At 35.7% G+C, this 14,902-nt stretch overlaps 1 protein-coding gene across 1 annotated transcript in view; it reads left to right on the top strand.

Moving 5' to 3' along the window:
• The window catches only part of DTHD1 (death domain containing 1), a 30,638-nt gene that overhangs the window by 6,075 nt on the left and 9,661 nt on the right, over positions 1 to 14,902 (top strand). The window contains 6 exon segments of the mRNA XM_057371666.1: positions 5,124 to 5,153; positions 10,806 to 11,160; positions 11,162 to 11,628; positions 12,113 to 12,440; positions 13,113 to 13,292; positions 14,057 to 14,301. Of these exon segments, the coding sequence (XP_057227649.1) occupies positions 5,124 to 5,153; positions 10,806 to 11,160; positions 11,162 to 11,628; positions 12,113 to 12,440; positions 13,113 to 13,292; positions 14,057 to 14,301 (1,605 nt within the window).

The raw sequence follows: 14,902 nt of genomic DNA, 5'->3' as shown, positions 1-14,902 counted from the left end.
CGTTCTAGTTATTGACTACAATTTCTCCAAGAAATCTGTCTCTAGAAAATCTAAATCTAGTGGCTTYAATATTTTCTTTCAGAGAATCTGTGTTCATTGTGGGACCTTATTCTAGCACATCTTTCTCTCATTTATATTTAAAGGTTTTCAAGTTGCTTTTGAATACAAATGCAACTTCAAAGAATGTGGCATGTTCAGGGTTTTTTATTTCTTTGCTATTGCTCTCATTTAGGGGATCTAGTTACATTGACATGGCTTCCTGTTGTTTTTGAGAATTGTAATGGAACATTATTTTACTTACTTGAAAATAAATCCCTCTGAGGGAATTTACTGCACATCAAAGTGCTCAGTTTTCCCCCATATTCGTCTTTTGYGCAGTTCATTGAATTGTAATGAATCACACATCATTGAAGTTTTATCTATACACCACTGGCTTACTCAAATTCAACAGAAACCACATATGATACTTTAAAAGATGCTATTAGATTTAAAGGTCACCATCTAAGCCACTTCCTTCTCTTTTTCATTACTTGTTGCTTAAGCAAATTTGTCATGGAAAGTAATGAAATATGATGGACATCACAGAACTATTTCTAGAGGAAAAGATTTCCATAACACAATCAGTGTTGAAATTGTTTGTAGTTAAATGCACTTTCACACTGTTTTTAGGTCTCATGAAACACATTCTTATAGATTTGTAGAAATGTAGAATGGCCTGAATTGGAAGGGACTTCAAAAATCATCTAGTCCCAATCCCTTGCTGCAGGCAGGAACACCTTTCACCAGACYGGGTTGCTCAGAGCTCCATCCAAACTGGCCTTGAATACTTTCAGGGATAATATTCTCTGGAATAACTTCTCTGGACAACCTGTCCTCTCTCTTCTGTTTTCTATTTTCCTGCTTTCTGACCAAACAAAGAAAGCAAGTCTCAATAGCTGACTCTCTTCCCAGGATTTTRATTCTATCAAAGGTGCTAAACAGGAGGCTTACTGCATGTACAAATGACACTTCAATAGAAAACTCAAAATGAAGATGCCCCATCAGTCCATGAATAGCTTCTTGTAAAGTTACTAGGTTTATTTAGAAACTGACAGCTATCAAGTCTTCAGAGTTTTACTGTATACCCCCCATTCACAAACAGTTTGTTTGTTTTCTGTTTCTTTTCAAAACAACGAATAAACAACAGCCTCAAATGTAAAATCTTAACTGTTTAAAGCAGGGTAGCTACCTGGGAGTACCAGGAAACTACCAATCATCTTAGTTATTTCAGATAAACAAAGAATAGCATAAGCATTCTGCTTTCAATTTTTTATTTGATTGCTGTTTAAGAAATCTCCTTCAAACACTCAGCTTATATTACAAACTCCACTGAAACTGATGATAGGACAACATTCTATATGTAGATAGAACTATCTTTTTCACTTTATTCTATGCAGAAAATGTAAMACTTTCTTCAAACATTGCTTTGTACCAAAAGTATCTCTTCAGAGTAACGAAAGTTTAACTCCAGTATTGAGGAAAGCAGTATGAATGGACTGGAACTTTCTCATTATAAAAATAAACACTATCAAGTGAAAACAACACTTTCATGTTATGTTTCTATAGCCTCTCTCTTTCCAAAATTTAATTCCAAATGTTACATCRATATTGGATAGAAATGCCTACAGTTTTTCTTGTATAATTAAACATTAATTTAAACCAACATAAATAATGTTCAATAACTACAAAATTGTATTGCTGATCACATGRAAAAAAAAGCATTTTTCTTTCAAGAATTAGCTTTTCCTAAAGGTTACAATTAGGTTATTGCTTATGCATTTCACAGTTCAAGCTGGATTTCAAACAGAGAAGAATTTCAGATAGATTCCCAAGACTCTTTCCTGTAGAAGATAGTAAATAGGATAATACCGTATATGAATTTGAGAGTATGTATTGGTATTTTCATCTTCTCCTGCATTCTCACTATATTTTGTATGTCTGTGCTAAAGTAGTAAAGAACAGATTGGATGGGCTAGAAGTTCCTCTTGCCATTCCAACAACATGGTTTGTTTTTACGTGGTTGCCTGAAAGCTCCACAGAAGTTGAATTTAAYGGCCAACTTAGCCAATACCACCATGCATTTAAGTGAATATGGGTATAAAGGTTGCCCCATACAGGGGTTTAGCACAAGTTCAGACTTCCTTCCCTTCTCAGCTCTGGGGCTTTGCTTTTCCTAATGTGAGGCTCTTGAACACCAGATTCATGATCAAGTTGGCTTAAAGTCAAGTGCTGTGACTGCATTCAGAKACAGATACCTTTCTTAACCATGTTATGCTTATGTATTTCAAAGGGATTGTGTCTTTTTTTAAAAAATCCACCATTGTTCACTGTGATAGAGTGCTAAATGAAGTATTTACATGAACTAGATATAAATTCTATGGCACAGTGCCTCTGTAAYGCTTTCTTCATTTTTCTTATACTGTTACTGCTTTTCCACTCAGGCCTTAGAATACCAGAACAGGAAGAAAAACCATTACCTATATTTTTCAAATACAAATAGATCAATAAACACACCAAAATGTATTCATTGTCACATATTGAACTTTGCATTATACGCAGAGTATATAGACAGAGCTTATTGGATCTGCACCATTCACTCTAATCTATTTTCYTAGCAGAACAAAGTCCACTTCCTTTGTTATCAGCTATGCAACCCTGCTAAGGTATTCTGAAAAGAACATGCATGTCTGCTAAAGGGTAACTTAATTTAAATGTATAATTTGATCCCTATTTTTCAAAATTTGATATTTTGTTCTGCCAACATCCAAGGCTATAATTTAATACAGAATAAAAAAAGCTCCTTTTTTAAAGGATTTTTCAAATACTTAGAGAATCAGTTAAATGCGAGAGTAACCCAAGAWTAAGAATTGTTTTAAAACAAAATCAAGCACAGAGCCAATTTTCCAATTTGTTTTTTTCTGCYGATGTAGCCTTGCTGAAGAATAGAATCACTCACTGGAAAGCCAAGTTTCAGTGGAGAACTAAACTGAGAATGAATGCACAGGTCTTTTGTTRTGAGTTCGTTCACATAAAATAAGTAAACAAACAAATAAATCACRTCACAAGACTTGAAAACCCAACCTAGTAACAACTTGATATTTATCACAATTAGTTTTATACCTTTATTTCTTACATACTGTCTCTTARTTGTATTCATTTTCTACCTTGTGCMTTATATTATCTACCTGAGCAGWGCACCCYACTTTAACAAKTGGGTTGCTGGACACCCCTATCTTTTTTCTTGTGAGTCTGTTATTGTAACAGTAATTAAGGGATGTCCATGGGCAATGGATAACATGACACCTTGTGTCTTCATCCYACCAGTATGGCCTGATTCTTTTTCAGTTAAAGGATATTATTTCAGGCAAGGATTTCCAGTGAGGCTGAGGATCTACGGTGGCCAAATCCTAGAATTATTGCTGATCAGATATCCCTGGAGCACTTTTCTGTGTGTCCCTTTGTGTGTCTGTGTCTTTTTTTCCTCTGCTCGGATTTTCTGTAGCAAAGGCTGAAAGTGCAAACTGAAAGAACAAATTGGAGAACTGACTAATACTGTATTTATCAAGTCTGCTTATTCCTAAAGTCTCTACATCCTCTTTGTAACTGGTGTGCTGCACAGTAAATCATCTCAGATAACTAATCCAGGCTGAATTAACTTCACAAAAGTACAAATTTAAAGCATCTCCAGCATTTGCTGTATGACATAAATTTTAWTCTATCTAAATAACATTTGTGCTAAATTCTTTATGATATTGCATTGAAAGGACTTACCCTTTCACATGTGATATTATATTATTTTCCTGAGTATACTATTACTATATGTTAATATAGGCAGACATATTTTCAGAGAATATGCCCTGTAATACATCTGAATAACATGTGTTACCTACTTTCTTTACCCTTTCTGTCTTCCAATCATATTTTACTAATTTCAGCAACATATTCTTTCACAATCTGTGGTGTTCAGAAAGCTTCAAAGGTGAGGCTGATCTGGACTGTGGAACCCACAGGGGCGTGCAGAGCGCTGAAAGCTACAGCTACAGCAACTGAATCTCTTTGAGCAAGAGRTGTGTCAAGAGAAAATCACATGATGATACCAAAAACTTTATAGTTACATTGGCTTATACCTGTCAGTATGGTACATAAACACAAGTCTTAAATTATAAGACTATTCACTGAATAGCATCAAAGATTAAGGAGTTCCGTTCACATAATTTAGCATCATTTTTCAACCAAGGGGAAATAACGAATTGATAGTAAAATACAGTAAATAAGATTTCATAGTCTAGCACTGGAACTGAAACTAACACAGGGTGCAGGATCTATTTTTTTTTCAAACTATAACAATAGTTTTCCTATATGAATCACTGAACTTAGAGATCCACAGCTGCTGATCATCATGCAGCCTAAATATACATTCTCTTTATGACTGATGAAGAGTAAAAAAACTGGAAGAGTCAACTGCAATTTAAGTGGCCATTGCTGCCTCACTTGCTGTCATGAGATCTGACATCGAATCCTGTGTTTAAAAATTAAATGTTTCCCAATAGCACTGCTTGTGTGGTTACTGTTTCAGTGAGAATGTAATTGCCTCTATAATAAAGTCTTATACAGACCATTCTATAATTCTTTGTAATTGTATGCCCTTATACCATGTATTCCATTAAATTCTTCACTTTTTTACAAAAGATTTTTTTTTTTGCTTGTTTCATTGATGTTTACAGAGAAGAACATTATAATGACTTTTTTTGTCTTTGAGGCTTGATGTTGTTTTAACAGAAAATAATCAGMGTAATTTCTGTTCTCCTATTGACTGTGTTTCAGACAAATGTATTTTCTAAACTAGGCAATGTTTTCTTTTGATTATGCACAGATAATTCATACAGACACATATTAACTGAAGAGGAATTAGGTATATAATTTTTTTTGAATAAAAACCCAAATCAAAGCAATTTGCTTATGGCCAAGAAAATGAACATAGATCAGTTCTTGTCATATCTTATAAAACTGTGATTATAGKAGGGTCTTATAGTAGCTTCCTGTAAGCTCTACAACTTTCAATAAGTAACATATTCTGATAATAGGTTCATTTATTATTATCTATTTCACACAAGGTTACTTTTTAAAAATTAGATCTAATGTCTTTTCCAATCTATTGTCTCTTTTCATAACTTACATCCACACATTGCTAATTGATTGAGTCAGAAGTAATCTAAGGAGATACACATATAGAAGATCTGGAGTTGATTAATTCAGTTGTTTTATGGTTAGGGGAACAATATGAATTCACAACAAGAGGTCAGTCAGGGCAATACTGCACCATATTTACACATTGATTTAATTTTTCATCTTTTTTTTTATTTTTCACTTACATATTCCAAACCTTTTGGGTGAAAAGATGATCCTTTTTTCACTCTCTCTACATGAAAGTATACATTCTCTTTGGGGTTTACTTTTTACTAGGAATAATCTTGGATAAGTGGAGATAGTGAACCATCAGAAATAGCAAGTAGGTTAATGATGCACATGCCTCTTTGTTAGCTTTTCTGCATTTTCAGTGTGATCAAGCAAACTACAGTGAGTCAAAAGTAACTTTCCTTTTGGCATACAGCTGGTTCCTGCTCATAGATATTATTAGTCACTTGTGATCTTTCATTGTTATTTTAACATTTATACAGTGCTTTACRTCTTCAAAGCATTTTGTTGATAAATCCTTATTAGTTCTTGCAATGCTAAGATGCAATTTTCATTGTGTTTTTGAATCTCAATTCTATTTTAATTGCTATTTAAGGTTTCATTAATTATATTKACAATGGGCCGTGATAAGGAATGTTAAGTAGGAAAACCACAACATCAAAAATTTCTGCGGTAAATTACTTAAATTATAATATATTTTGGTGTGATACCTCGGATGTAGCCCAGCACTGAACTCTGCTAATGGGGCTTTCAGGCATATCCTCCCCTGCACTGCTGAAGCATCCATATAATTCAAATYCATCATCCACACTTCATGGCAGCTTGGGCCTGTCCCTCCTGTTTCGTGTCTGTGAACAACAAATAAAAGAGTTGCTAGAAAACAATCTCAAATTGSCTATAGTATTTAATATCGTGTTGCAGTGAAAAAAACTTCCTCATTTTTGGTGTGTATATAATTATGAATATCCAATCACAGATACTGATCATTTGTAGTCACTGAAGTATGAAATTTCTTAGGTATCCTGAAATTTTAAGTCACTGCTGTATAACTGAGTTACATAACCTCTCCWAGAGGTGCCTGGTGTGCACTGGCGTCCCCTAGCAATCCTTGCCCATAGTTACAGAACAGCCACGCCTTTCTGTCACCTAGTAACTTTTTAACAGTCAACATCAACTCAGTATTTCTCAGCCAGACTTTGGTTTGCGGAATACAGTACTTTTAAAATTTCTGCTAGAAATACTAAAATTTTAGGCTACAAATACTAAACAGTGTAGTAGCCTGAACAACGGACAACAATTTGTGGAAGTGTTTGAGCAGAAAAAAAAACTGTATTAGCATATTCTGAACATAAAATGGATRTGGCTGAAAATAATATTACACCCGCAGGGAAATCAGGACAAGTCCTAGGAAAAATCTGTTACCTGAACTCGCTAGTGAGAGATGTGCTTCTGAAAAGTGATCTGGATAAAGAAGGTGTAGAGGAGTTTGTGCTTGGGCTGATCTCTTTAGCAAAAGAGCTGAGCGGAGCTCTCAGTCAGCAGCTGGAGAGAATTACAGAAGCCATTCAAGACACCTGCCACTTGCTGAGTGCTCTCCATGACAAACACAAGGAATTGACTGGAAATCCAGGCAAGTATGGAAGGATTTAGCTGTGAGCAGATGGACTGGGTGTATTACAGGCTGAGTTTTGYTGTCTCATGACACTGGGGGACATTAATTTTCATTTGTTGGTATTTCAGTACTTGGTCATCCATTAGACCAAATTAATTCATATTCCACAGTTGCATCACACTGGTTTTGAGTCTATTCCATGAGATTCAATACAAGACTCATTAATTCTCATTATGTGACCAAAAAAATTATAAAAGTAAAATTAACTAAAGATTTGTTCAAAGTTTTATGTATGCTATACTTTGGTGTGTTTATCTTGGCCGGACACCAGATACCCACCCAGTAACTTACTAAACCCTCCTCAACAGGAGAAGGAAAGAAAATAAGATGGAAAAAATCCTGAGTCAATATAAAGACAGGAAAATCACTTTAAAATTGCCATCATAGGCAAAATAGACTCAAGTTAGGGAAAAGAAAATTTCAGTTATTGATAATTTAAATAGGTTTGGATAGTGAAAAGCAAAGGCAAAAAAATTGAAACAAGACCTTTCCTCCACCCCTTCTTTTTCCCACGCTCAAACTCACTCCATCATTCCCAACTCCTTTACCTCCCACCCTTCCTGAGGACTTCAGGGAGATGGCAAATGGGGACAGCATTCAGTCTATAACAGCTGCCTCTATACTCCTTCCTGYTCACTCTATTCTATGCTCCACTGTGGGTCCTTCCCTTGGTCTGCAGTTCCTGACAGGAAAAACTGGATTCTAAATAGACTGCAAATCCTTCCGGGAATATCTACTTTCCCTGGCATGGGGTCCTCTCCTCCCCTGTTCCAGTCTAGTTTCCCATGGGCTGCAAGGGAATCTCTGCCCCATGCCTGCAGTACCTCCTTTTTCTGTGACCTTGCTTGCAGGGCTGGTTCTCAMAGCTTTTCCTTCAGCCCTCACTTTTGTCTGGTTTTCCTGTCCTTTCTTAAATATCTTTTCACAGGGGCTTTGCTCCATGCACACCTCAGTCTTGCAGTAGGTGGACATCAGCAAACATGTATCAAAGAGAAAACTAACATTTCTGTCTGAGGTCTAACGACATGAAACCTCAAAAAAGAAGTATCCAACAGCAAAGGGTGGTGATTCTCCCTCTCTGCTCCACCCTTGTGAGATGTCACCTGGGGTATTGCATTAAGGGCTGGAGTGCCCAGCACAAGGACGTGTCTGGAGGARGATCATGAAGATGATCAGAGGGAATCAGAGCACCGCTCCTAAGACAGGTTCAGAGAGTTGGGTTGTCCAGGCTGGAGAAGAGAAGGCTCTGGGCACACCTTGTTGCAACCTTCTAATTCTTAAAATAGCCTTTTAAAAGAGAGGAAGAGTGTTGTGGTTTTGTTTTTTTTTGTTGTTGGTTTTTTTGGGTTTTTTTTTTTTTAACATGGACACCATCAGATACAGTGATAACACAAGAGGGAACACTTTTAACCTAAAAGAGGAGTGATTTCATTTAGATATTATGAAGAGGCACTTTACTCAGAGGGTAATGGGACACAAGAAGCGGGAGAAGAAGGCAGAGAACTTGAGGCTGCGCTGAAAGTGTTCAAGGCCAGGWTGGGTGAAGCTTTGAGCAATCAGGTCTATYAGAAGGTGTCCCTGCCTGTGATAGCAAGAAACGTTGGAAATAACTTTACACATCATCTCATTCCAACCAAAACCATTCTATCATTYTATGATGTTTCTGTGGTGCCATGTCTAGCTATGCTTGTGTTTTTTAGTCTTTGACCTATAGGTTTATAAAGTCTGCAATAAAAACAAAACGTTTTYTGTTTACAAAGTCTCCTTCTAGGCTCCAAGCACGCTAGCTTTTCTGTTGACCTCATGGTTTATGTAATTTTCTAAAATTCTTTTTTTTATTAGGTTTCCAAGGATAATTTTTCTTCCAAAAAGCTAGTATTCCTCATTTGAAAAATTCCCTTAAAACAGCCAGCAAAGAGATGTGGAGACAGTTGCATATAAACTACTTCTTATACTAAAGCTGTATTATCAAACATCAGAAAAAGCACAGAAAGCAAAGTGTTAGAAAAGCAATGGGGGAGGGGGAAAACACAAGAGAAGACTTATTTAGAGGTTAACCTTGTAACTGAATGAATAAACTGTTTTCTGTGGGACATAATTCAATAGCGTGCAGTTACAAGGCCATATCTTTACTTGCCCCTGTTAGAAAAGTCACATTTACTGCATAGGAAAATGACATTATTTCACACTACCCTGTCATCTTCAAATTCGATATTAGGGAAGTTTAAAGAGCTGTAAAATTTGTTTGAGGGTTTTTTTGCTTTGTTTAGAAAATGCAAAATTCAGGCGGGAAGTGTAAATTTTGGCAGTTTTGCCTAAGCTTGAACTTTGCCTTACAGTGAAACTGGGAAATGATCTTTTACAACCTCTTCTGCAAACAAAGGTCTGTTTTTTCCAATCCTTTTGTTTTATTTCTCAGAGCTGTTCAACTATTTAGAATTTCTTCACTATTGTAAAAGTGTCTGTGAAAAAAAACCAGTAAAACAATATTTTTCTTTAAAATACCAGTGTTAAAAGTWTTAAAAAAATGCATTTTCTTGCTCTTTTCTTTGTTTCTTCCTCTCCACCCCCCCCACCCCCCCCAAATACAGTCAAAATCGAATAACAATTGATTTGCAGACTGCAGAAGTAATAGAAAGGAATAATTTTTAGACCAAGTTAAATGAGAAAAAAGTTATTTAGAACTGTATTCTTTGTAGGTTGAAATTAATCAGATGTAAATACAGATGAGAGACTTATCCAGATCACATAACATTWCTCATTGTTATGTGATTACATTCTTAACAAAATTATTTTCCAAGTTGACAGCCTTGAGGTATTGATTCACCTCCTGAAATTATTTTAAAAAATAGAATGTAAGTGAAAGGCTTCCTGTAAGACTTTTATCAGCCCTTTCTGTTTTCCTTCCCTTGTGTGTCTCTGTCCATTGCAAGTGGAGAGCACACTGTTCTGTACTGCACTCTTTTCTTATTTGGATTGACTTTCACKAGATTCAACCTGCAAAATAAGGTTCTTCAGGATGTCATGCAGCAAACAGAAATAAGTAAGAGATTTCCCAAGGTTTGCAATATATCTAACTAGTGAAGACACGACTGCAGTTACAGAGGTTGAAAGCATAAGGTGAGGGAAGAGCTCTGAGTAATACATCTGAAATTGTTGGAGACAATATATGGAATGTTTTCTAAGAAAAAGTATAAGATAAGAAAAATTAGGGATCATAAAAAATGTAAGTTAAAGATAAAATCTTACATKAATGGTGCATAGTGATTTTGTGCTTTTTGTGCATTCTTCACAAAGTGGTTTTAGTTACAAGCAAGAGCAACCTTCACCATTCCTATAACTGGATATTACTAACTGTTGAGCTTCAGCATTATATGTGGGCTGGTGGTTTTGTGTTATCATTTATTCTTCATAGCAGAAATCAGAGCTACTAAGATCTGAGTTTAAAATTAAGTCCATGTGAAACAGCTTTGCTAGAGACCCACACATTACAATCTTAGGATTTAGGAAATATATGTAATTAAAGTTTATTTTAAAAGATATTCCCAAATTTATTTGACTATTTTTAATCAATCCCATAGCTTGGATTGATTGTCATTAAGAATTTGGTTGGTGTTTCATAATCAGAAAGGTGCTCATTAGAGTTGCCACRGTAAAACTTTGACAAATACACAGTTGTTCTTGGACAAGTACAAAAATGTACTTGTCTGTATTCAATTCTTTAGAAATCGTCTCCACCTGAATAGCAATATATGCAAAAACACTAAATGGAAGCCAGGAAATACAGTGTGGTTCATATATTGAATGGACCTGTGGGATTATGTGGGATTCATAAGTATGTGTATAATATTTTTCACATTTTAGCCTAGCTTTCATAACAAAATTTAATTGGTTGTTTGGTTGTTTTGGTTTTTTTTTTTTTTGCCTCAGAGTACAATGGAATTATAGATTATCTGCAGAAAGTAAAGAATTATTTGATTAATACAGTCTCACACCTTCAAGAGGCAGAAAATAAACTTTATGCTGCAAGCTGCAGACAAGATGRTGATTCTCAGAACCAGACTGGTCAAAATGTTTCCAGAGAAACAGATATGCCTTGTTTGGACGGAGAAACAGGCTCTGTGCAAGCATCTTCCTGTACCAGTCAGCAATTCCAAAGAACTCCTTCCCTGAGCAAGACAGAAAGTCAAAATCTTAATCAAACCCAGATAAGTGGAATTAAAACTGTGGGAAAAGTTGCATCATTAGCTGAAAAAAAAATCTGCCCAAGAACAGGATGTTAGCAGAGAATCTCCAATGAAAAAGGAAGATTGTGGGCATGGATGTCTGATGGTCTCTATTACAGAGAAAACAGAGTGCAATGAAAAGTATGAATTGCATGGAGGTAGCTCTGTTACTGAAAAACCTCCAGAACCAGCTTTTCAAGATTCTCTTAGAAGCAGTGAGGAAGGCATTGTGTCTGGGAAAGACATTTATGACAGAACCATSATGAATCATTTTGAACAGAAAAAAAAGGAAGTAGTCAGAGACTCTTTAAAAGGGCTGGAAAGTGAAGAGCACAGACTGACAGAGAAAGTGGAAGACAATGAAATTGAAACAAGTTTTAGAAAYGACCTAAGCACCTTCACATCTTCAGCACAAACCTATGATCTCATGGCTGTGAATCCTTCTGTGAGTGATTCAGAAGAAGTAAAAGAATCTAAGTACTGGATGTACAAAGAGTAAGCATGTTCTTCTTCTTTTTTAGGAACAGATGTACATGATTATTGCTTATTTACATGTAAACGTGTGGTGCAGAATCTCAATTTATATGTGCAGCTGCTGTTCGTGCACATAACAACAGTTTACAATTTAAACATGTTCAATAAAGACCTTTCCCTTCGGTCTRAAGTAAACTTTAAGTTTCTATTTGTATAATTTTTTTATGCCAGAGAGGGTCTGAGTCACAGCCAGTAGGATCAATGATCCCCAGATTGCTGGAATTTACTAGGAGAGGACTCCAATTTGTCAGTTTTACAGTAATTTGTAAACTGTTGTGAGACAGGCTAAACATAAAAGTTTTCATGATTTTCTCATCTATTAATAAAATTATTTTTCTGATTGATCTTCTTATGCTTCACTATAGACCATCATTACATKGAAGTGTTTAATTACAAAAACAAGAACTACCACATTCAAAATACAAATAACATGTTTTTTTCCTAGATTTCTCGTCAAAGAGAGTGGTRAAAACAAACATGAAATAGCTTGTTTTATAAAAGCCCCTGCAACTGTTCTGGAGAATCTGAAGTGCAATATACTCAATGACACCAGTTCCCTGGTGGTGGATGATTCTGAGGAGCTGGTCAGCAATGTCATCAGTATTGAATGTGATGATTCTGAAAAGCTGCTTTTCCCKATCAACATTGCAATCCCATTCACATCATGCTTCAGAGGAAATTATCGGGAGATTATGGTGAAGGTGACTGATGTGAACTTCCAGTCAAACTACTTAACTCCAATTTCTTTGCAAGGATACCAAGGAAACCATAAGGTGKGTAACTGCTGTCAAATCATCATAAAGCCATCATTTGATGTTCCCAGTTAAGTCCCTCTGGAGTCATACAAGTAAAGGTGTCATTAAATCACATTGCCCACTATGTGTGGTTGAACACTTTTAAGAACTTTTCTTCCTACTTTCTCAGAACCAAATCTATTTGAAAACTAGAATTTAATAACATYCTTTTTCTTCCACTTAATGATGTTAGACAAGTGCTTGATCCCACAATACTAACGATTAATGGTTTATGATTTTTGTAAATAAGTGTAGTGCATTGCATTATTTGATAAAAGTAAACTTTAGGGGGAATTACTGTGCCTTTATATCACAGCAAGGTAACACAATCCCATGTATGTAAGTACAAACTCCATATCAAAAGAAGACAGGATGGTTTGCTTTTTTTAAATGCAGAAGTGTTGCATTGGACCAGATTCATCACCCAGTGTACAAATGTATTTYATTTCACCCCTATCATACACTGGAATAAGAATAGTATCACATGATGGCTAGAGATCACCARGTACTTGCGCATACAGGTGGCAATAATATTTATTTTCATTTAATACTTTCCTCTATAAATAATGTTGCCTTCTCAAAATGCTTATTCACTGTGAAACAGAGCCTCCTTTCCCTCCCATACTCTAACCCCACATTCTCTTTATTCAGGAAAGCTTTGCAGAAGTGAAAATTTATCATCTGGGTGTTTTTTCTGTGCTGTCATGCTTAAAGAAAGAATCATTTACTGTTCCTGAGRCAGGACTCTTACAAAAGCTGAGGGTGGATTCTAGAATCTCTTTCTGTTACCATCCAGAAGCATTCAGTTCTCCAGCACCTATGCAGTTAAAGGTAAGCTTGAAATATGTGATACTGTGTCCATAAGCCCCCTATCTGATCAGAAGTGAGAATGCCAAAGGTGTTAAAGTGCAATCTGTTCCAATCAGAAGCCTATGAAAAGTGGTTGCAGCTTCACATGCTGTACATGCAGATTTCCTGTCATCTTTGTTAAAACCACATCTTAGGGATACCTTCAGCCAATAAGATTTATCTACCTTTGTTTGATCTAGCTCAGAACATAAAGTACCTTTCAAAAAACAGATGTGTCAACTCGAAACTTTAACTRCTTGGCCCAGTGGTCAAGTTAATGGAACAAATTTTTCTCACCTGACCTTCATCCTTGGTGCCAGCACATGCAACAAAAGTTTTAGTCGTTGGCTAGGAATAAGCTCAAATTTTGCTTTAGTTCATCACATTTCTCCTTTTCTGCATAAAAATGCTAATTTGAAAGTATGGAGAAACTAAAATTATGAAAAAATACAGATTAGAAAAATCTMAGAAATTTTTCAAAATCTGTGGAAGTTCATGAGTTTCAAAACTTGAACTCAAGTCAGTAACAAAACAATACACATATTTCAGTCAATAAAAGTCCCAGTTGTTGCTGATTTTCAAGCACTTTGCATAAAGTGCTGRTATTTGGGTAAGGTTGTTCTTGGGTTAAAGGGAGGAGTCTGACTCTTCTATGGTAGCCTATCCAACTCCAAAAGATAAAACAGACATACAACAGATGATTCATTTATTTGCAAATTGAYTGTACAATTTCCTTCCATGTTTAGATTCAGCCAGTTGATCCATCAATAATTTCAGCATTGAAAGCAAGACATGATATGTATCACTCAGTGGTGTCTACTAGTGCACTGTTTCATGTCCAGCACCCTTCAGCTCAACCTTTTAACAGCTCAGTCACYATTACTCTACCCTGTCCTCCAAACCCAGAAAAAAAAAGGCAAGGAGACGAGACAGAACATGCAAGAGCCATCAGTGCTACAGTAAAGAGAGTTTCTGCAGCGTACCATCCTCGGTAAGAACATCTCTACTAATTCACCATTTTTTAAAACATCAAAATCAATTAATTTTAGCAGTTGTGGGTGAATCATTTCTTGCATTAAAAATGCACTTGTTATTTTTATACAGACTGCAATACTTAGGAGTATTGTTGGAAACACTAGAGCAAGCCCTCAAAATTCTCATGCTRTATTTCCATCAGAAAAATTAATACAGTATTTGATGTATATCCTTTAAACATACTGACCACTTCATTTCYAGTAAGAGTCAGAATGAAGACTGTGAGAGGTTTTTCAGCAAGAAATATTCAGCCATTTTCAACAAAGTCAAGCATTGAACAATTTGTTCCATTGTCTTAAAGCTGCTCTGCTCATAACACACCAATTTGATTCAAATCTGGCTTTTGAATTTTCTWGTCTCTACTTCTACATATTCTGGTGGTTACCTGAGTCAAAAGGAATGGCAAAATGRTTTATTGTAGGTCAGTTTTGTGGTAACTAGTAGGTCAGCTTTAAGCACTAGATAAAGGTCCAGCTTTTTCCAAAGTACAAAATTTCTAAAGCTTAGACATTTTGTTACGTCTCTTAAAAGCATTAAAACGTAGGAACTCCTAAAAA

Source organism: Malurus melanocephalus, unplaced genomic scaffold (genome assembly GCF_030028575.1).
Source record: "Malurus melanocephalus ecotype Western Australia unplaced genomic scaffold, MMel_1.1 scaffold_151, whole genome shotgun sequence".
Lineage (NCBI taxonomy): Eukaryota > Metazoa > Chordata > Aves > Passeriformes > Maluridae > Malurus > Malurus melanocephalus.
This window is presented reverse-complemented; position numbering and strand designations above follow the sequence as displayed.